The 23,477-nt window shown below is 43.1% G+C and overlaps 1 protein-coding gene across 4 annotated transcripts in view; it reads right to left on the minus strand.

Moving 5' to 3' along the window:
* The window catches only part of PDCD4 (programmed cell death 4), a 41,256-nt gene extending 23,221 nt beyond the window's left edge, over positions 1-18,035 (minus strand). Inside the window, exons 1-4 of one of the 4 annotated variants that reach the window (XM_032793525.2) lie at positions 17,928-18,035; positions 8,098-8,248; positions 7,216-7,357; positions 5,309-5,416 (exon numbers count right to left, since the gene is read on the minus strand). In XM_032793525.2, the coding sequence (XP_032649416.1) occupies positions 5,309-5,351 (43 nt within the window). In that variant the 5' untranslated portion in view covers positions 5,352-5,416; positions 7,216-7,357; positions 8,098-8,248; positions 17,928-18,035. Of the gene's footprint in view, positions 1-5,308; positions 5,417-7,200; positions 7,399-8,097; positions 8,249-17,927 lie in introns of all 4 variants that reach the window. The other 3 variants (XM_032793527.2, XM_032793526.2, XM_032793528.2) reach the window with 3 other exon arrangements.
* Between the last annotated feature and the right edge of the window lie 5,442 nt (positions 18,036-23,477).

A 23,477-nucleotide genomic window follows, 5' to 3' on the forward strand; every position in this document is an offset into this window, starting at 1 on the left:
GGTTTAAGAACTGGTGAGCCGGGCATGGGCTCCGGCACCGGTTGCGGGGAAGGGGCTACTCCCTGAACCCCGCTAACTATTACTAAACTAACTGTGCTAGTAAATAAAAAACGCAGAAGTATGTGTATATTATATATATATAAAAAGGATTATAACTATATATACGAAAACTAGGAGTAGCTAGGGAAATGGAGGTCAGCTAAGCTGCGCTCCACTGTTTCAACGACCGACACGGGCGGTAAGAATGAACTGAAGGACAGCTGGGTCGGCAGGGGTATATATCCGGCGCCATAGCGACGCCACTCCAGGGGGCGTCCAGCCGACCCACCGAGTGTTGCTAGGGTAAAAATCTTTCAATGAACGTGCACGCGGCGTGCGCACACCTAACTGGAATGGATATGAGCAAGCACTCGAAGAAGAACTGAAATATTTTCAAAACTAAACAGTTTTATGGATGGTAATTGAGAACAAAACGCCGTAATGAAGCAATTCCAACTTCAAACTATCTGCTGGTGTCAAAGACAACTACAGTTCATATATTTACATATTTCAGAATGAAGAACGCTTGATGCAAGTGTTTGTTGTAAGAATCAATTAAATCATGCTGCGATATTAGTGTTTCCAGATCTGAATGTTAGAATGGAATGGCTGCATTACCATTTAACTGCAAGTCACCCTTTTCCACTAATTACTTACTTAAAAATGGTTCCTCTCATGTTGGAAACAAACTAAACAAAAAAACAAGACCCTTGTCTATGAAAGATATTCCCCCAACTTAGGCTTTATATAAGTTTGCCCAACATCTTTATAAAGTAAAACAGAACTGTATAAAACTAAGGGGGGGGGGGAGGAGTGGGTTTACTTACACCCTGATCTCCTACAATGTCCTTTCCCAGCCCAGGTCTACAACTCAGTCACCAAAAAACTACTCTTCCCAACAATCCCTGCTCTCTTGCTTCTCAGGAAGAGACTAGATGAGAATTACCCTGAGCTAGTTTTGTCTTTACTATTGAAGGGAGAGTTGTGACTGTATAAAAAGAAGGTGATCCTCTACTATTGTGGCAACTACTGTTATACAATTGCAGCAAATCTTGTGCAAAGTATGCCTTGTAAGGTATCACTGGAGAAGTTGTGATCTGCTGAACATTGTTATCCTGTTCATATTTATGTATTATCATGGTGTATGAAGTTATGAATCTTTGCTACGTGTTTATATCTCAAACATGTGTTCCTGGGTAACATGCCCAAGACAGATTTACATCAAAGCCTGCCAGCCATGACCGATAGGCCATTAAAGAGATTCAAACTCTTCCTGAGGATGTCTCAGAGAGCATGTAGACAATGGATGCCTCAAGACTCAGCAAGGCACATAGAACATATGAACCCTGACTCCATGCTTGAGATAGTAACTTTCCGTGCACATGGACTTGGGGGTATAAATTGGAGAGTGTGCCATCATTTCTTTGCCTCTTTCCTGTTCCACATCTCTGGACTGTGATTTTTAACAAAAAAGTTTTGAACAATGGACTGAGGACCCCAATATTTGAGAGGCACCAGAGAAACTTTTTACGAACTGGCAGATTTAACATCACTTCTATTATCCTGATCTATATATTCTGAAATCAGCTGTAATGTATATGATTCATGTTAACCATTTAATAACTCTTCTTTTTTATTACTAAATGTTTAGTTAGGTTACTAAAGATTGGCTGCAGTGTAGTATTTGGTGAGATCCTGAAAGTACATGTTGATCTGGGGAGTGTGTCTGGCTCCTTGGATTTGGAAGAACCTAATATATGTGATTTCTAGTTCTAATGGTTATTTAACACAGAAATCTGGTTGTCTGGATGGCGCCTGAGGGGCTAGAATGCCTGAAAGGGCCTGTCTCTGGCTTCATAATAACTAGTATAGTATTTTGAAAGCATATATTTGTTATTGGTTTGGAGATAGAATATACCACCTGTCTGGAGTACATGCCCTGTATTTTGGCAATATGACCTGAGATTGGCACTCTTAGCTGTATACCAGGCAGCGTGACAAGAGTGACGCTACAGTCAACCCTGGTCATTCAACTCTGGTCTCAGTCTCTAGATCAGTAATATGGAAATCTTTTCAGAAGTACTCCTAAACCTCAAAGGGACAGCACATTGTTGCAATGCTGAAACATTACATAACTCACTATCAACATCAAAGCGACTATTTAAAAAGAAATTTGAACAAAGGCTATTGAGAATATACTTTTTCCCGTCTGTGCACAAACAGCTTACCTTTATAATTCTGTAAGGAACTAGACCACAGTGAGAATGTCACCTCATTAGACTAAGAGTATGTTAAACAATTAAGCATTAGTTTTGGCACTCGGCCATACACAAATTACCAGTACGTTTTAAGCTCTATCATTTTGCCCTCCACTACAGAGCGGGGTAAATGCATTAAGTGCAGTTTGAGAAGAGTAACTAGAAGTTTCTCTCTCTAAAAAGTGTTTACTTTTTAAATAAATATTTAAGTACAAATAGAAAAAAGATTTTTTTGAATAGTTTCACTGTAAGCCTTTACCCATTATAAAGAAGTGAACCAGTTTAGCGAAATTGATCTAGTTAAACTGATACAACCACTAATGTAGAAACACTTAAAACCTTTAACCTTGGCTTCTATAAATTTATCTTAAAACTGATAATACGAAGCAATTTAAGCAAAAATGAATGTGCACAAAGTGCACCTATATTGGGTTTAACGCCATTAATTTAGTTAAGTCAGTCCAGTTTTCTAGTATAAAGGAGAGCCTGAGACTCATAGTACTTACTGAGCAAGTACAACCAGTTCATCTTCTATTAAGTTTATGATCAGGATGAGTTTAGCAATACAGAGGCTTTTGTAAAAGGGAATCATGCCTCTCCAGTCGATTACAATTCTCTGAGAGGGTCAACAAGCATGCGGAGGACAAGAGTGATCCAGTGGATATAGTGTACTTGGACTTTCAGAAAGCCTTTGAGATGGTCCCTCACCAATGGCTCTTAAGCAAAGTAAACAGTCATGGGATAAGAGGGGAAGGTCCTGTCGTGGATCAGTAACTGTTTAAAAGACGAGAAACAAAGGGTGGGAATAAATGGTCATTTTTTTCCACAGTGGAAAGGGATAAATAGTGAAGTCTCCTGAGGATTTGTACTGGGATCAGTGCTGTTCAGTGTATTCATAAGTTATGAGGGATATAGGGAGAACAGTTAGATAGCAAAGTTTGCAGATGGTACAAAGCTACTCAAGACTGCAGTCAGCTTTGGACTTAGCTAAGAGTTACCAAGGAATCTTACAAAACTAGGGGACCAGGCAACAAAATGGCAGATGAAATTCAATGTTGATAAATGTAAAGTGCTGCACATTGGAATACATACTCCCAACTATACATATAAAGTGATGGGGTCTAAATCTGCTGTTACTACTCAAAGATCTTGGAGTGATAGCGTATAATTCTCCAAAAACATCTGCTCAGTGGCAGTCAAGCTAACAGAATGTAGGAACTATTAGGGAAGAGATAGATAACAAGACAAAGAAATATTGTTGTCACAATATAAATCCATGATACGCCCACACCTTGAATATTGCGAATAGTTCTGGTAGCCCTGTCTCAAATAAAGATATATTGGAAATGGAAAAGGTACAGAAAATGGCAACAAAACCAATTATGGGAATAGAATTGCTTCCATAGGATACTCCCGGGGGAATAGTGCGCCACTGCACACATGCAGAATTCATGTTCCCTGCAGATTCTCTTCCGCCCCCCGCAGAAAATACATTTTGCCAGAGAGAGTGGCTGCAATTACACATTTCGCCCACCAGGGGTTGCTGTGGCATCACAAGAGAGGGAAGCTGGCTCACAAACCGGAGCAGCTAACCACAGAGAGGGAGGAAGCAGAGGTCAGGTTAGGCGGCACAGGACACGGGGGAGGGACAGACCAAGCAGGGCACACAGAGCTGCTGGGGGGTCATCCATTGGCGTTCAGAAGGGCTAGCAGGGGGAGAGACTGAAATGGGGACACAGCACTGAGCCAGGGGCTGAATGGGTGGGGGTGCCAGGCCACATGTGCCTGACTCAAACTTCTGCACTAATATGCCTAGTACGGAATCTATTTGTCAAAAAACATTTCCTGAATCTTTTTTATTGTCTGTATTGTTATAGACATACTCACATGTATTTTGAAATAAATTACTGAAATAATGAAACTAGAGCAATTATACTGTGTTACTTTGACAAATAAATTATGCAGAATTTTAAAATATTGTGTGCAGAATTTTTAATTTTTTGGTGCAGAATTTCCTCAGGAGTAATAGGAGGAGAAATTAAAAAGACTGGGACTGAGATTATTGAGAAGGAATATAACAGAAGATTACGAAATCCTGAATGGTGTGGTGAAAGTGACTAAAGAAGAAGTGTTATTTACCCCTTCACATAATACAAGAACCAGGGCTCACCCAAAGAAATTAATAACCAGCAAGTTTTAAACAAACGAAAGGAAGTACTTCTTCACACCACATGGTCAGCCTGTGGAACTCATTGCCAGGAGATGTTGTGAAGGCCAAAAATACAACTGGGTTCACAAAAGAATTAGGTAAGTTCACAGAAGACAGATCCACCAATAGGTATAAATCAATATGGTCAGGAACACAATCTCATGTTTTAAATGTCCCTAAACCTCAGACTGCCAGAAGCCAGGACTGGATGACAGGGGATGGATTACTCAATAACTTACAGTGTTCTGTTAATTCCCTCTGCAGCATCTGGCCACTGTCAGAAGACAGGACACTGGACTAGATGGACTACTAGTCTGACCCAGTTCCCAGTCTTATGTTATGTTCTTATTATGTGTTTCCTCTGCTTTTAATCCTAGGGACAGTTACAGGAGAGCAAAAATCTCTGCTCCCAAAGGAGTTTATTTGCTCTTGTTTAATTGTGACCTGAAGTCATTCCTGGGTTTGTGACATCACAACTAGTTGCTGTGACAGTAATAATAAACATCAGATTATGATGACTTCAAAGTCATTATCATCTAGTATTTTAGTTAACAAACAAACAGAAGGAAAAGAGGAATTCCTAAGGAACAGAGATTTTATTTGCATGCAATTATTCCAATTTTAAAAGAAATACATCAGGCAGCAAATGTAATATAGTTAGAAGAACTGTTTCTAAATTGATTATTTCTTCAAGTTTGTCATGAAGATCTTTAAAGAAGCCACCAAAATACAATTTACAAATAAAAAATTCCAGTGTCAATTAAACAATAGTTTAAATATAAAAACTAAAGATGTTATATACCTGTTGAGTTAACATAATATATCTGCTCATTTTCTACTTCCATAGTTGTTTAACTGCACTTCCACTGAACTGACTGTAAACAGAAATCTTAATGCTTTCCTTTCAGGTCTAAAAAAAAAAAAAAAAAAGGAGGTAGTAAATGCAATTACATTGAATACAGAAATATATTTGATTTTTCCAGCAGACTAAAGTCTGACTGAATTAGAACATTAGGAGTCTTTTACCTAGTCAACAATCATTTTCACTCAAATTCAAGTATTAAGACTGGCATTTTTTTTAAAATTAGCATTAACTTACTAGTACTAGTGAAAATATTCATGGGATGGTGAAAAATGTAATAGAGAGAACCATTTATAAAACAGCACAGGTAACAGTGTACAACTGTAACACCAAGACAAAGGTCAAATCTACACTTAAGTTTTACCAGTATACTTTGATTTATTTAAACCAATCAATCACACCCTTAACTGAGCAATGTAGTTGTTATACTGGTAAAAACCCTAGTACAGGCACAGTTACGCCGATGGAAAGGTGACTCATATCAGTATAGTTATCTCCCTTCCAGAGGTGAAAGTAAGCCGGTACCAAGTACCGGTAAAAAAAAAAAAAAAGTGGCAGTAGTGTACCAGCAAGTAAGTGGAGCATTCAGTACCGGCTTACTTTCACCTTGTTTGGCTGCATAACAAGAAGTTCAAACTCAAAGCTAATAAAAGCTTGGAAAGGGAAAACTCACTGTTACATTTGTTTGCTGTTTCTCTCCCTCTCCTCCTCCAGCCAGGCTGCCTGATGCGGCTAGGCTCCGAGTTCCCCCGACCCTCCCACTCAGCAGGGACTCCCCTCTAGCTTCTAGCAGGGGGACTGGCTGAGGGAGAAGCCTCCCCAGGTAGCCTGCTGCCTGCATAGGAACAGTTTAAACTTAGCTGTTCACTCTGCAGTCTGAGCCCTGGGATTCAGGGCTATTTCTAGCATCCTTCTTAATTTCACTCAGGGTTGGGGGAGGGTGACCAAAGCCAGGGCAGTTCTTTTCTGCCCCATAGATTTGAACTTGGAAATGGTTCCTGATTTTGATTGTATTTTTTGTGTATTATATTACTGCAGATCATCTCATCCAGGAGACAAAAAAGAACTGCCCTGGCTTTGGTCACCCCGCCCCCCCGCACCACCACCACCTCTGAGTGAAATTAACAAGGATGCCAGAAATAGCCCTGAATCCCAGGGTTCAGACCCTAGAGTGAACAGCTAAGTTTAAACTGTTCTTATGCAGGCAGCAGGCTACCTGGAGAGGCTTCTCCCTCAGTCAGTCCCCTGCTACAAGCTAGAGGGGAGCCCCTGCTGAGTGCGGGGATCAGGGAAACGGGGACCCTAGTCACGTCGGGCAGCCTGGCTGGAGGAGGAGGAAGGACAAGGAGAAAAACATGCCAGTGAGTTTTCAGTTTTATTCCAACAGAAAAGGTTTTATTACAGACAGTACTGGTTGTAGTAATAGTAGCTTTATTTTCTATATCTAAGTCATGCAATGGGAGGGATCCATGAAGTATGCAAGAGAGGTAGGTTGCTTGTGTTTGGACTGTATGGTAAGAAATGTAACTTATTTCCGTCCCTTCCATCTGGGGCAAAGTGGGACCTGTACCGGTAAGAGCTGTATTTTACTTTCATCCCTGTCCCCTTCCCACATATGACTGACTATCTATGTGGGTTTAAAGCATCTTTATGACACCATACATGCATCCACAATAGGAGAGTTGTACTGATTCAACTATACCAATATAGTTAAAGCATTACAACTTTCTAGTTTAGACAAGCCCTTACCATGCATCCTAATTCACTGCCTCCCCTACACCCAAACACAGATTTATAGGCTATATAAATTTAGTCTACAGAAGTACATACACCTGAGAAGCTCTCACCTCTGTATTCTCTCATGAATACTCTGCTCTCTCCTTCTTCTGTGTATTCTGTTACCTAGGGGCCAAGGTGAACAAGTTGTCTCTTTCTAGAGAGATTACTGCTATTTTCCTCTCATCCCTTCCCATTCATCTCTATAAACAGCTGAATAATGAGATTTTGAAAGAGATGGCATCTCCCCTTTTCTTAAAAAAAAATATTTCAGCCAGTAAGAAAATATGCAAATGAATCAGGTGGGCTTACACAAAGACATATTGGCTATACCATTTACCACAAACTTTTACCGGCAAAGTTTTCATGAATCACTTTGTCATCTTGTATCAGAAGTGTAGCCGTGTTAGTCTGGATCTGTGAAAGCAGCAAAGAGTCCTGTGGCACCTTATAGACTAACAGAAGTATTGGAGCACTAGCTTTCGTGGGTGAATACCCATCCGACTAAGTGGGTATTCACCCATGAAAGCTCGTGCTCCAAGACATCTGTTAGTCTATGAGGTGCCACAGGACTCTCTGCTGCTTTGTCATCTTGTGAATGTTATTGGTATGTGTAGTTCTCCCATGAGATTTCAATGGCTCTTCTCTTCTTCCCTTTCCACCTGTTGCAGTCCTGCAAACACTGTTGTTGAGAGGCGAGTTTGTGACATTAGGTGACATCAACCCTCCCCACTTTTCTCCTCTAGTTCACTTGCCTAGCACAGACTTATTGACTACAGTGATGAATAACCAGTGGTTGAAGGTACAAAACTTGCCTTTTTACAGTGATTTCTGCGTATAGTCCAGTTTTCTCAGGTCACACCTCAATTTCAAACAATTAACCTTGAGTAAGGCAATGTTCTCTCCCCAATGCCATCCAATACCTCATTTACAAGTCTTTCTTTCAGCATTACCTCAATCATTCAGTTCTGAAGCACTCTTATTATGCTAAGAGAGTCTTCTCTTGTACTACTCACTCAGGAAGGGGAATCAAGATCATCTGACTATCTTAGGACATTGATTTTCTTCTTCCTAGCAGAATGTTCCATTACAGATGTGTTTCTCCTTTAAAACAAAAAGGAAAATACAGTTATAAAAGAGACTACATAGAACACTAGGGAGCTAGGAAAAGTAATTATAACAACTACCACCAGTGAGGAGGACTTTTTTCCCCATACAGGACCTCCCACAAATCTACTTGAGACCACCTTCCATTTAGAAAATTTGAAAGGACACTTGTCTGTAATATTCCTTGGGGGGTTATGACCCTCAGGTTCAGAACTCCATCTTAGACTATAAACATGACACGGGTACCAGCACACCTCAGCTTTACTGCTCACATATTCACACTAATCAGGAGACTGTACTGTCAGTCAGGGCCACCCCTAACTATTCTGGGACCCTACACAGCCCCCCTGTGAGCAGGGCTGGTTTGGGGGGCAGGGAGGAACCGCCCCCCAGCACTTACTGGCAGTGCGGCTAGGGCCAGGTTGCTGCATTTCCCACCGCCGGTAAGTGCAGGCCCAGCCCCGATGCAGTCCTCAGGGGAATGGAGGCAGCACTGGGGTGGAGCAGGGGCGGGACAGGGGCTTTGGGGAAGAGGTGGAGTGGGGGCAGGGCTGGAGCAGAGTAGGGGCAGGAAGAGGCGGGGCTGGAGCAGCACGCAGCTGTGCAAGGCACCAGGAAATTTGGTGCCCCTACGCTGCTGTGTACTTTGTGTATGGGTAGGGATAGCCCTGCTGTCAGTCTAGAGATGGGTAAAATTTACACCTCCTGACTAAATATTAACTTTAATTCCAAGGCCAGAAGGGACCACTGTGACCATCTAATCTGACTTCCTGTAAAACACAGGCAACAGAACTTCTCAAAAACATTCCTAGAACCGTATATGTTTTAGTAAAACCTGCAGTCTTCATTTAAAAATTACCAGTGATGGAGAATCCACCAGGACCCTTGGTAAACTACTCCAGTGGTTAATTACCTACACTATTGAATATTTACATAGAATATTAGGGTTGGAAGATACCTCAGGAGATCATTTAGTCCAATCCCCTGCTCAAAGCAGGACCAACACCAACTAAATCATCCCAGCCAGGGCTTTGTCAAGCCGGGCTTTAAAAATCTCTAAGGATGGAGATTCCATCACCTCCCTTGGTAACCCATTCCAGTGCTTTACCACCCTCCTAGTGAAATAGTGTTTCCTAATATCCAACCTAGACGTACCCCACTGCAACTTGAGACCATTGCTTTGTTCTGTCAGTGCTACACGAGAACAGTTTAAGATCCATCATCTTTGGGAAACCTCTTCAGGTATTGAAGGCTGCCTCATCAAATCCCCGCTTCACTCTTCCCTTCTGCAGACACATAACGCCCAGTTCCCCACGCCTCTCCTCGTAAGTCATGTGCCCCAGCCCTAATCATCTTTTCGTTGCCTCTGCTGGAGTCTCTCCAATTTGTCCACATCCCCTCTGTAGCGGCGGACCAAACTGACCACAAACTCAGGGTGCGGCCTGCACCAAACCGAATAGAGGGGAATAATAACGTCTTCTCGATCCGTGCCGGCAGTGCTCCTCTAATTCAGACCCAATATCCTTGGCCTCTGCAAACAAAGCGACACTGCTGATCATATGCCAGCTTCTCGTCCACTGTAATCCCAGTCCTTTTCTCAGAACTGCTGCTAGCCAGTGGTCCCAAGATGCATCTATTTTCTCCCCATAGAAGCTGTTCTCGAACTGAGGGGGCCTGCATCCAGAAAACTGCTGAGTTACAGACTATTCCTACTGAAGTCAGTGACTACTTCAATGCTTTGAGCTATCACATGGTTAAGTATTTTGCTACATCTGAGCTAAAAGTTGAGTTTATGTGAAGAAAAACTAATGGTATAGTAGAATTCACTGAGTATGGATTCGTTGGGAATTCGTTGTGAATGATGAACTTAAAAGGTTTGCATTATCATAATAGGACATCTTTATGTTAAAGGAATATAAGCGTATTGCAGAGATTTTTGTATATTTTGTACCCGTTCAGGGCTGGGTAGAGTACTTGCAGGCAATGCGAAACTTTTTTTGCTGAAGCTGGGGATATTGTATGATTTCCTTACACATCTATTTTGATAAATAAGAGAAAAGGAAACTTGGCAGAATGTATCATCCTAAATGTCCAACTGCCAGGAAGCATTTATTTTCAGTCTGAGGACTTGTTGGCACTATAGCCTATACAGTAAGCTAAGTCAGGCACACCTCTCTGAGAGGCAAGTAGCTAGTTGACGAGGAGAACGCCTCCATGTGATATAGCTCTGTCTACATGGGGGTTAGGTTGACATAATTATATGTCAGGGTGTGGACCAATATAATAATACTAAATATGGTCTGTACGTAAATCCTGGCGAAGTCTTAATATAAATTTCCAAACTTTTGGCTTGTATAGACCTTTTTCAGTTAGATGGAAGAAGGCATTAGAAAATATTTGTACCCCCACACAGTACTTACACGATAATCATGTCACTCCATTAATTTTCCTCTTCATTAAACTAAACAGATGAGCTCCTTCCTCTATCCACTATAAGGCATATTTTCTAATCTGTATTCATTCTTGTTTTTCTCTGCAGCCTCTACAAGTTGATCAAACATCCTCTAATTGTGAGCACGCATCCTGGCTAGTAACGGTCAATCCCCGTGTCAGTATAGGAGGTAAAATAACCTCTCAGTCCCCCTTTCAGCATCCCAGGATCAACATTGCTTTTTTTGCCACAGAGTCACAGGGGGAGGTTGAGAGAGAGCACTTTTAAGAATCACTGCTTTCCCAGGTAATCGATCCACCATCCTGTAGAGTTAGGCAATTCTTTGGTCTATATGTATAATGTTAAGCAGTCAGGATGAGCTGTATCCCTGAACATCTGGTGGTGAATTATGGAAAGTGGTGAAAGAATGTCCGAAAGTGAATCTCAAATATTGCATAGGCAAGCCTACCCATCCATTGACTGCCAAGCTGGGGACGGCCTTGTGGACAGAGAATGACTATCAACCTCAGTTTGGGTGGCATGCTAGACAAGCGAGCAGTTGGGTTCGCAAACCAGTGAAAGGGAGATGAGGTTGGGGAAACAAAGGATGTGTGACCTGGTGGTGCAGGATCCCTTGCTGAGTCGCAAAGCAATTCCAGCAGTGCACTCCTTCCTCCTCATCGTGGAATGTCAGAGTTGTTTTTGATTCCCTTAGAGACCTCTAGCTACATGGTGCTCGAGCTGAACTGCACTTTGGGGCTAATGGTGCACTAGCTACTTTGGCTCGTCCCTACTATGTCTGAAATCAAAAAGAGACTAATTACTGAACTGGGAGCACTGAGTACTGTGCTAACTAGTGGGCAAGCCTGAAGCTATATCTGTGGAACAGAGCAGCTGGTGGATGGATGCAGTTTGTGGGGATCGGCTGGAGTGGACAGACGGAGACAAGCTTGGTGGCAGCGAGCGGCGGCAGAGCGAGTAGCTGTGGGGCGTGTTGGAGCAGCCCACAGAGCAAGCAGAGCAAGACAGTTTGCAGGGACAACTGGAGGCAGCTCAGACGTGCTGGTTGGATGTGGAGCAGTTGTGAGACGGCCCGGAGACATGAGTGGAGCGGCATGCTAAGGCGGAGCAATTCATTGAGAAGGCGGAAGCAGAACCCACGGAGAGGCAGGGCAGTTGGCTCCTGGTACCACATAGAGTGCCCCTTTCCACACGCAGGCTAGGGGAGGGACCAAGCTCTACAAGATAAGACTCTTGAATTCGGGGTGGCATTGACAGAGAACTTTTGGGTTGTTGACTTTGGAAGGATCAGGACTTAAGACCCTTAAGGGGAAGCAGGACATTGCCAAAATGTACTTGGGGGGTGGTTATGGTTTGTGTGTTAAAAACTCATCGTGTTGTTGGTGTTTCTCCAATGGGATGCGCATTTGATAGCTCCTTACCAGCCCCAACGTTTTTAATGGAATATAATATAGATTAAAAAACGATTTGCTATCAACTCAGACTCCGTGCCTGCTGAGCGAGGTGTGAAGTATTGCCTCCTAGGGGCGCCCAGGAGGGTGTGGTATGTAAGTGTCCCAGGTCACTGGGTGGGGGCTCGAGCTGGTTATGCATGGTGTTATTGAAATGGAACCCCTGGATACTGAACCTGGCCCTTGTTGCTGCCAACTCAGAGGGGCAGAAGGGTTACATATATATTTAGCAGTATTAAATCGCATTGTTTGCTTGCACCAAGTTTAGCAAGAAATCCAGATCACTCAGAAATCAGTGACCTGTCCTCTTCATAATTTAATGCTCCACAAATTTTGCAGTAAGCTGCAAACTTTATCAGTGATGACTTTGTTTTCATCCACGTCACTGATACATTAAATACCGTAGGGCCAAAAAAATGATCCCTGCAGGGCCCCACTGGAAACCCACCTGCTCAATGATGATCCCCCATTTATAATTACATTGAGACCTATCAGACATTTTTTAATCCAGTTAAGGTGTGACATGTTAATTTTATATCATTCTAGTTTTTTACTCAAAATGTCACCAAGCCAAACACCTTATAGAAATCTAAATATGTCAACACTATTATCTTTAATCAATCAAACTAGTAATCATTAAAAAGATGGTATCCAGTTAAATCCTGTCAAACTATCTTCCATAAACCCATGTTGGTTTCCGTTACTCTCCTTCAATTCTTGATTAACTGAATCCCATATAAACTGCTCTGTATCTTGCCCGAGACTGATGTCAGGCTGACAGACTGATAAATTGCCAGGGTCATCCTGTTTACCATTTTTAAAAACTAGCACAACATTAGCTTTCTTACAGTCTTCTGGAACTCCTCAGTGTTCCAAGACTTATTGAGAATCTACATTAATGATCCAGTGAGCTCCTCAGACAGCTCTTAAAACTCTCAGATGCACATTATTTGGACCTGCTGATTTTAAAATGTGTAACTTTAGTAGCTTCTGCTTAATATCGTCCAGAGAAACTAGCAGAATGGAAAGAAAGAGTTATCATCAACATATGATGAGACCGCATCATGTGTTTTCTCCCCAAATACAGAATTCATATTTATTAAACATTTCTGCCTTTTCTGCATTATTATTGCCAATTATAGCATTTCCACCTAGTAATGGACCAATACAATTGTCAGGATTCTTTTTGTTCCTAATAAAATCTAAATATATAATTACTGTGCTTAACACTGCTCACCATAGATTTTTCCTTGTGTCCCTTTGCATCTCTTACAAATTTTCTACAATTCCAATCCAATTACTATCAACTTCCCCCTTTCTTCCATTTGTTAAATATTTTTATTTTTAATAGCTACCTTCACTATCCTTCTATACCCGGTTGGGTTTTTTTTGATCAGTATGGTTAAAGGGGCTTGCTTAAACTTGGTAATGCTAGTATTCAACATCAGTTTCAGGACTACCTCACATCTCCTAACTAAAAACCTTTATTATTCATCTACTACAGGATAAGATCTGAAAATCTGTAAAAAGAGCATATTGGTATCATTGTGTCATAAATACAGGCCAGTCTAGACACAAGATGATGTGCTCCTGTTTTGCTCAAACTAATTTTCTAAAGCTTCATATTGTCAAGAATAATTTGTCATGTTAAAAAAAGTTTTCAAAATTACACACACATATTCACAGAATCAGAGCTTTTGTGCCTCACAGCAAAACCAGAGCATAAGTATATATACTGTACATATATACACTCAAACTTGGTGTTAATTTTTTTTAAGCAAATCTCAAAGGGCTTTGCAAAGGAGATCAGCATCATTACCTTCATTTTACAGAGAGAGTGACTGAGGCACAGAGACGAAGTCACTTGCCCAAAGTCACCCAGCAGGCCACTGGCAGAACCCATATCTCCTGAATCCCAGTCCAGAGTTCTACTAACTAGACCAGTGGTTCTCAGCCTGTTCTCTGCATATCCCTGGGGGGGTCTGCAAACCATGCCTAAGATTTCCAAAAAGGTCTGCACCTCCATTTGAAATTTTTTAGGGGCCTGCAAATGAAAAAACGTCAAGAACCACTGAACTAGACCACACTGCCTCAGCTGAATATACAAGACAAACACATGGTAAAAGTAAGTATTATTTTCTCGATTTTATAGATGGGGAATTAAGGCAGAGAGAGATTAAATTAGTTGCCAAGGAAGTCTGTGGCAGAGCTGGAAATTCAACCCACATCTTTCATATCTTAGTCCAATTACTTAATTGAAATACCCCTCTCAGCTGACTCTGTATTTGTACTTTTACATGCAAGTTGTGCTATCATGCTTTGAAATGTTACCTGTCCCCACTGATCAATGATAAAAATACTTACTTGTATTACTACTTCCCTCTACCATGCAAGCAGATACTTAACTTTCTTTTTTAGTGAGGTTACAGCCACAAAATTGATTTTTGAGGGATGTCAGAGGGGAGAGGGGGGTACCACATGGATCATACATCTGGGTAAGCCACAATAATAGAGGAAGAATGTGTACCTTCATTGACTGTTAATACGTTCAACAAAAAGTTAAATATTTTTAGAATTATTGGCATTCAAACTCAGATACTTAAAGCTTGTTTTTTTTTCTTCATCCTTTGTGTAATCCTCAATAACAAAATATATTCTGGGATAAAAATAAGTAATTTCAATGATGTGAAATAAAATCCAGGTCCCACTTCCACAGCTCTCTGTTCCATTGCAATGATACTTGGTTTTGACCAGCAGACTAAGCAGATATGACTATTAAGACAAAAGATAGCCTCTTGCTGTTGGCTCTGTTTTTCCAGGGTCACTTTAATTACTGTAAACACATGTAAGAAAACAAAACAGGTTGAACATTAAATTGTTAACACTCACGGACACACCATAAGTTCATGGAGCCTTTAGAGACAAGATCTGTAGTGCAGAGTTGTCAATATGACCAAAGTAATGCATACCAACATTATGTAAGTACTAAGGTAATGACCTATTATTTAAAACTACTATGTGGTTCAAGAGGGTTACTCCTGCATAATCATACTCCTGAGATTGATGCCACCTTAGCCCTGCAGAGTAAAGCCGAAAATTCCAACATATTAATTTATGTTTGAGGGCAGTCCCAAAACATTCTCAAAATGAAGACTTGCTCAAGGCTTACGAGACTGCTGAAGATGGCCCTACAGCCTCTCACTGTGGTACTGACTTCCTTAGAGCCAAGTAAGAGTCCTGCACTGAGAAAGTACCTACATTGGCTTCTTCCGGCAGAACAGAGGAGTATCCAGTACCAACACATCAGCAGATACCTGCTCGGTACCTTGTTTCTTGTTATATGGGTAACTTCCAATATCAACAAAGATAAGTTCCTTAAAAGCCCAAATCATCCGCAGCAACAGTAACAGTCCAACAATGGAAGAGATGACGTCTCAGCACCCAGAGAAGATTTAGGTACTACAGTCATGAACCCTGGATCCAAATGGCACAATTTTCCTCACTTCCAGGGTCATTCCTGATTGATGTATCTGAAATCAAACTGGCTTACTCGCTGTGTCCCTTCCTCAGGCCAGATAGCCAACATGTTAGAGGACTCAAGGACTGGGCTTGTAAAACCTCCTTGGAAAGGCAACTGACACAGTTGTCTAGTTCGGTTATTTATGTTATGGTAGCACCAATGAAGTTCAATCAGGGACCAGGTATTCACTGTGCTTGACTGTATGAAAACAAAAAAAAAAATCCCAAAAAACCACAACAGTCTCTGCCCCAGAGAGCTCACAAACTACAGGCAGACAAGACAACAGGGGGACTTTTAAAAAAAAAAAAAAGCAAAAAACAAAAAAAGCTCAAACTTAAGAATTTGCAGAACATTATTCCACTACATGCATTCGACGAAGTGGATATTCACCCACAAAAGCTCATGCTCCAAAACGTCTGTCAGTCTATAAGGTGCCACAGGACTCTTTGTTGCTTTTACAGAACATTGTAAAGTGCTGCAAAGACTCCAAAAACCATAGGATCCTGGAAGGTTTTGTTTTGGAGGGAGGTGATGTCTTGTTTTTTTCCTCAAGTCCATTATTTTCGCTGGTCTCTGATAGGCAAGGAGCTTTTCTGGATCATTCAGTTGTGACTATTTAAATGAGACACTTCTATTTATGTAGGTGTTTAAACCGCACCCATCAGCCGGGTACTTATCTCATGATCCCCTGCATCCAAGCGGTCCCACTAGTAGGTTAACATAAGCAAACATACCCCAATGTGTCCCTGGCCAAGAATTTGCAGTGATGTTAGATAAGGAACAAGATTTCAGAAAACTCTAAAAATCTCTAGATTTTAAAATTTCTTTGAGTATGCTTGATATGGCAATTTCCCCCTTCCCCAACTTCAAGCAAAAGGGCCTAATCATTAATGTCATACGTTTTTAAACTGCAGCAAAATGGCTGAAGTCACATTTAAAAACAACAAAAGAAATGTTGCTTAAACGTCACGGCATTTTTTCCTCCCTTTCAGCAGAGAACAAGTATGAAAACTTCCAGCCTGAAATATGAACATTTCAAGGTTGCGGACTTGTGAAAACATAGTGTTACAGTAGAATTTTTTTGTGGCCATGTGCTCACTGCAGCACCGTAAAAAGATCCATTTCCATCTGAGGTTTACACATACATACACTTTTATAGCACAGAATGCTCTATATAAATACTAGATGCTAGTTATATAGGAAAGAGTGTATAAACAGCCTAAAATATTACTTATTCAAAAAAGACCTGTTACAGCTAAACATACACCACTCCACCTTTAACACAAGTCTTAAAGAGCACACTTTAAAGTATTAGGAATAACAGCGGAAGTGGTTTTCATACAGATGTGGCTACTTTGTTTTGTTTTTAAAGGTGCCGCAGCCAGCTCAGTCTTTACAAGAAATGAAAGTGACTTTACAGTACGAGGGGTAACCAACAGCTCTCCTGTAAAGAGCTAAACCAGGCTCCCCTCGTCCCCAGTAACCAATTCAATCCTAGAGCTGTTTGGAAGCAGCAGGCCTGTCACTGCATCCTCATCCAGTCAGACTGGGCCAGGGAGCAGAGGGGTTGGGGATCACTCCTTCCCCACAGATGGCAGCAACCTGTATCTTTAGGACAAAGCCCTGGCTGGGATAATTTAGTTGGGGATTGGTCCTGCTTTGGACTAGATGCCCTCCTGAGGTCTCTTCCAACCCTTATCTTCTATGATGAAGACCACTAAGGGCATTGCTTCTGAGGAGGTGTCTTTAACTGGGAGTCAGAAAGCGGGGGGCGCGGGGGGGCGCGGGGTTAAGACCCTGAAATAAACAGGGTAGCGGAGGGGAAAGCCCCCACCCCACCATCATCCCTCCTGCTGGGGGACAGAGCAGGGAGCAGACCCCACACCACCCCCTCCCTGCTGAGGGGAGCAAAGGCCCCCACACCACCCCCACTATTCCTCCCTCCGGGGGGGGGGCTCCTGAACCGACGGGGGGACCGTGAACAAGCCTGAGGAGATCTGGAAAGGACCCCACACGCCCACCCGGCCAGAAGGGGCGTGGAGCCCAGAACACCCCCCCGCCCCACACACACACCCCTCGCCTCAGAGACTTCCGGGGACGGATCCCGAACTTCCCCTGAGGAGGCTTCTGGAGAGGGGCGAGGACCCCGCAATCCCCGCCCCATCTGAGAGGGCTTCCCAATAGGAAAAGACCCCGCTTCCCCCGGAGAGGGACTCCTTGGAGCCGCGAGCGAGAAGGCGGAGTTCCCATTACCGTAGGCAGCAGTCCCGGGGCTCCCCCGTCCCCGCGGCTCCGCTCCCCACAGCCGCTGCCTGCCTCGTTCTGCCCCCTTCGCTGCCCTGTTTGTTTTTGTTTTGTTCTGCCCAGCGACGCGGCCACGAGCGGCCGCCGCGGATTGGTCGCGGGGCCCCACCCGCCACAGCCAATCAGAGGGCGAGGGGTTGGGAAGGGGGTGGAAGAGAAGCGGCGTACTCAACCGGCGAAGAGGGAGGGCGACACCACCTGCTCGGAACGGAGGGGTGTGGGTGTGTCCTGCAGGGAAGGAATAGGAAGGAACCATTGTGTGTTGGGGAGGGGCACGCATCATCCGATTGCCCCAGGCCATTGTCTGGGGAGGGGGAGGAGTGATCAGACTCCGCAGGCCTGTTGAGAGGGGCCATATACAAGGCAGAGGGAGTCTTTTCTGCCTCTAGGGCCCTATGCAGTGCTGGGGTGGGGTCCCAAGGTGCTAGAATGAGGCGGTATTGGGACTCAAATTGCTTCTGCAGGTTCTATCGCCCGGCACATTGTATGGGTCTGGTCTAAATGAGCGTAGGGTGGCAGGAACTTAGTTGCCAGTGGCCAAAAGCCCACCCATTCTGCCACCCTTCCATCCTTTTGGAAGGACATTTATCACCCCATCAGCCAGCAATTGCTGGTTTATTCACCCATCCACTGCAAAACTCCTAGGGGCCAGTGTACTCACCAGGGGCAGAAGCCAGGGCAGTTGCCGTCCCAAAGAGCCTTATTAATAGCAGTTAAATGCTTCGATCTAAAGCAGAGGCATAATTGTTATTTTTCAGTCCCATAAATGTTTATGGCCCATGGCACAGAGGCCATGCCATCTAATACACATAATGATTCCACCTCTAAGATACAAAACAACAGGACATTTAGGATGATGCTGACAGAGGCGGCTCCAGGCATTTCGCCGCCCCAAATACGGCAGCATGCTGTAGGGGGCGCTCTGCCGGTCGCCGGTCCTGCGGCTGCGGTGGACCTCCCGCAGGCATGCCTGCAGAGGGTCCACTGGTCCCGTAGCTTCGGTGGCCGCGAGATCAGTGGACCCTCTGCAGGCATGCCTGCAGGAGGTCCACCGCAGCCACGGGACCAGCCGACCCTCCTCAGGCATGCCACCGAAGGCTGCCTGCCTGCCGCTCTCCCGGTGACCTTGGCATGCTGGGGCCTGGAGCCGGCCCTGGATGCTGAGGCCAAAAAACTGGACAGCAGGCAGTGTGTATTGAGCACCCCTACAGATTTCACAGGACAGCTACCTCAAAAAAGGGACAATCATGGGAAAACCTGGTTAGGTAACAACCCTAAATACATAAAAAAAACACCCAACACACAAGCCAAGAGGGTGCAGAGAAGGTGTTGGGGTCAATGGAGGTCATCAAATGCACAATTTCTCCATGTAAACGAAAGAAAATTTAACACTTAGTGAAGAAGGCTTAGGGGCCCTGCTGTTAAGAAGGGAGCCAAAAAAACAACAACCCAGCATGGCACTATGCATTTATATCACAATTAGATAATGGATCATCAGCTTTTTTTCCCTATCCTCAGCTTAGCCCTGCAGGACACCAGACAGATCTGCTTAACCCAGGACATTATTGCTCCATAGCTAGAATAAAGGTGGCTTTAAGGAAGCTTAGGTGATCTATGCAGCTGCATAGTGCACTGTATTTCCAGGGGCTCTCTGTCACATATGCATATGTAATGCCAACAGACCCTGGTCATCGGCAGGCAGGATTGAACCGGGGACTTCTGGAGCTTAGTGCTGCCTCTACCACATGAGCTAAAAGCCAACTGGCTGTTAACTAATGCTGTAGCGCAGACTCATTTAAGTCTCTCTCTAAGTGGTCTTGGTGCCACTAGATGCAACAGAACACCACATTCAGAAGGTGTGTGGGTTACACATACTCAACCCACTATGCATAGCACAGGTCCCATGTGGGTTAAATCACCGATTTCCCATCCATCATCCCATTGAGGTCTGCGTGGCAGATACTCAGTTCGCTTGCTGCCCTCATCCACTTGTAATGTTGTGCTTGCATCTGAAGAAGTGGGTTTTTACTCACTAAAGCTTATGCCCTAATAAATCTGTTAGTCTTTATGGTGCCACCGGACTCCTCATTTTTGTGGATACAGACTAACACGGCTACTCCTCTGATTCTTTAGGTTTATCTCCTGATTTCCCAGCAGCCCATTTAAAAGGATTATTAGAGCCAACCTGATACTATAGAGAGAGGCACATAGACCTCAAACAGACAGACCAATTTAAATTAGGTTTGCTGAGTCCAAAGTGCAAGACAGTGTGAACACACCTCGAGCAGACACACAGGAAGTGGCTGGGTCATCAAGAATGTTATATGTAAACAGGGTGTATAGGGAACCCAGAAGTGTGGAGAGAGATGAATTGGTCCCATGCCAGTGAAATCATAAGACCTACCAAGAAAGGCTAGCCTTGCAATAGTGGTACATTCCTGCTATATTTGCCTACAGTGAGGAAAGTGAAAAGCTTGAGATTTACCACTCAACCCCAAAATTTTCTCTTTGGCAAATGACCAAAAATAAATTGAAATAAATGAAATACTTTGGATTTTTTTTTAAATCAGGAAAATAATATATTCCTTATCTTTAAGTGATGCCAGACTAGACTAGGGCAAGAACTGTCCTTTTTGCAGACTGCCTTTGCAGGCTACCTCTTCCTCCTCCTCCTTTACCATAGTCAGTGTTTTCTCCAAAGTTGCAGCCCTGAACATTTTGAGATTCTGGCACCAGCTCTGAGATATCACACCAAAGCCTCAGGCGAGGTAGATATAACTCCTGTACTTGAGGGGCCATTGTAGAGTAGAAGATGACCCAGCAGACAGATCCCTTCTAGTCTTGAAATCATGAATCTAATACATACAACCCATATTTGGGGTTGTCATAAACAGATAGCTAAGGGTTAATGTTTCCTTTACCTGTAAAGGGTTAACAAAGGGAACCACACACCTGACCAGAGGACCAATCAGGAAACCGGATTTTTAAAAACTCAGGGAGGGAATTTTTGGGTGTGTGTCCTTTGTCTGTGTCTCTGCTGTGTTGCTCTCGGCTATGAGAGTGATTTCTATCTCCAGACTTTTCTAATCTTCTGTTTCCAAGTGTAAGTACAAAAGGTAGAAGACAATAGGTTTTTATATTGTTTTTGTATTTACATGTGTGTAGTTTGCTGGAATGTTTTAAATTGTATATCTTTTTGGATAAGGCTGTTTATTCATTTTTCTTTTAAGCAATTGACCCTGTATATTGTCAACCTTGATACAGAGACCATTTTTATGTCTTTTTCTTTCTTTTTATATAAAGCTTTCTTTTTAAAACTTGTTGGATTTTCTTTTCTAGTTGAGGCTCAGGGGGATAGGAATCTCTGTGCCAGGGTTACGGTCTCTCTCAGGGAAAGACTGGGAGGGGGAAATCTCTTTGTGTCAGAGTTGCAAAGCTTACCTTTGCAGGGACTCTGACTGAGGGTGAAAGAAACTGGATCTCTCTGTTTTGCATTTCAAGGAATTGAAATAGGGTGATCGTCCAGGGCCATCCAGGGAGGGGAAGCCGGGGAGGAAATAAAGAGGAGACAAGGGGAGGGGGTTATTTCCCTTTGTTGTAGACTCAGGGCATCTGAGTCTTGGGGTCCCCCAGGGAAGGTTTTGGGGAGACCAGAGTGAGACAGGCACTGTAATTCCTGTCTGGTGGCAGCGCTATCAGATCCAAGCTGGTAATTAAGCTTGGAGGGTTTATGCTAGGCACCCACATTTTGGACGCTAAGGTTCAGAATTGGGATTTATGCTTATGACAGGGGTAGACAGAAAAAATGAAACCACTAACGTGCATTGGAATGCTATGAGACATCTCTAGCCAATCCAGTTTTGTTTTTATTGATCTCTCTTGTGTTAGACATCTGCTGCAAAGTGTATTTATTCAGTTACTAGCAGTGGTGTGCTCCTCAGTTAATACCATACAACTTTATTTTGTATAGCATTTCCACTGGAGAGAATGGGAGTTTGGCTGAAGTTAGGTGAGGAGGGGACTCTAATAATAAGGAACTGCAGAGGAGAAGACTTTTGCCAAAGACACCCCAGTAAACCTTTGCACCAATTCCCACTGCACTCTTTGAAGTGCTGTGTAAAATTGCAGAAGGGATTCTGGGTGGCTATTTAGGACTGGAGCACTTGTGAGTCACTAAAGGTAGGGTCACTATTCACAAGAGGATGAGAATCCCAATATTGTCCTGGGTATTCCCATGAGATAAAAAGCATTTTTTTTGTTGAATATCCCTGCTCAGAGCACTGATATCAACCATCATAAATCTCAACTCAACTGGAGCACATACACTTACAGATATATAGATGCTGCAAATATATCCAAGATTTAGTAAACACTGAATGCCCACACAAATACTTAGCTTGCAACCATTTTGATACATTTCATCCCATCTCTGTAACTACCAGGACTAATATTGCACAGCAAATATTCTAACAAATCACAGGTAAAATAAACAGATTTTTCCTTTTTCCCCAGTTTTATAATTCAGATGGAATTAAGTTACTCAAAGTCACTTGGAAATAATCCTTTCTCAATGGTTTCTGCTGGATCCTTGTTTCAGGTGCAAAATATCTGAGTTGAGTTGTCCTGTCCTGGATTCTTTAAACCCTGGATGTTGATTGCTGCCTGCTTTATTAACCTGGATTCTTGATAATGATGATGTCTCGAAGCATGGAACTGTCAGTTGGTACTCAAAACAATTACTGGTCCCCACCTTTGCTTCTGCCCAGAATCGTGCTGATAATTCTGGAGTCAGAGGCCGGTAATAGATTCCCTTTGGAGCTTAAGCTCTAGCAGGGCTGCCGGGGGGTGGGGGGGAAGTGGGGCAATTTGCCCCGGGCCCCACAGGTGCCCCCACGAGATTATAGTGTTCTATAGTATTGCAACTTTTTTTTATGGATGGGGCCCCCAAAATTGCTTTGCCCCAGGCCCCGTGAATCCTCTGAGTGGCCCTGAGCTCAAGTCCCTTTCTAGTCTTAGCTTTTCACTAGATTCTCATTCTCTCTGTGGTTGTTTTCAAAGAATCCACTACTTTTCTGGCATGTTCAACTTACTTGTTGGGCCCACCCATAAACAGAGGAAAGAAAGCTATTGGCCAGAATTCCCCCCAAACAATTAGAATAGCCCTTCCTCCAGCACAGGGAATGCTCTGTTATTCTGCCAGGGATCTGTAAGCAATTTGTATAGATACAGTCCGGTTTTAGAACTTACTACAAATGCCAATTTGAGGTTACCCTGATACATAAATGTGTTTCATGAAGGTGTCTTTTGAATGTTCGTGACTCCTATGTTTCAGAGTGGTAGCCATGTTAGTCTGTATCAGCAAAAATAATGAGTCCTTGTAGCACCTTAGAAACTAACAAATTTATTTAGCCCATGAAACCTTATGCCCAAATAAATTTGTTAGTCTCTAAGGTACCACAAGGACTCCTCATTTTTGCTTGAATCCTATGTGAATCGAAG

This window comes from Chelonoidis abingdonii, unplaced genomic scaffold (assembly GCF_003597395.2).
Source record: "Chelonoidis abingdonii isolate Lonesome George unplaced genomic scaffold, CheloAbing_2.0 scaffold0027, whole genome shotgun sequence".
NCBI classification, from domain to species: Eukaryota; Metazoa; Chordata; order Testudines; family Testudinidae; genus Chelonoidis; species Chelonoidis abingdonii.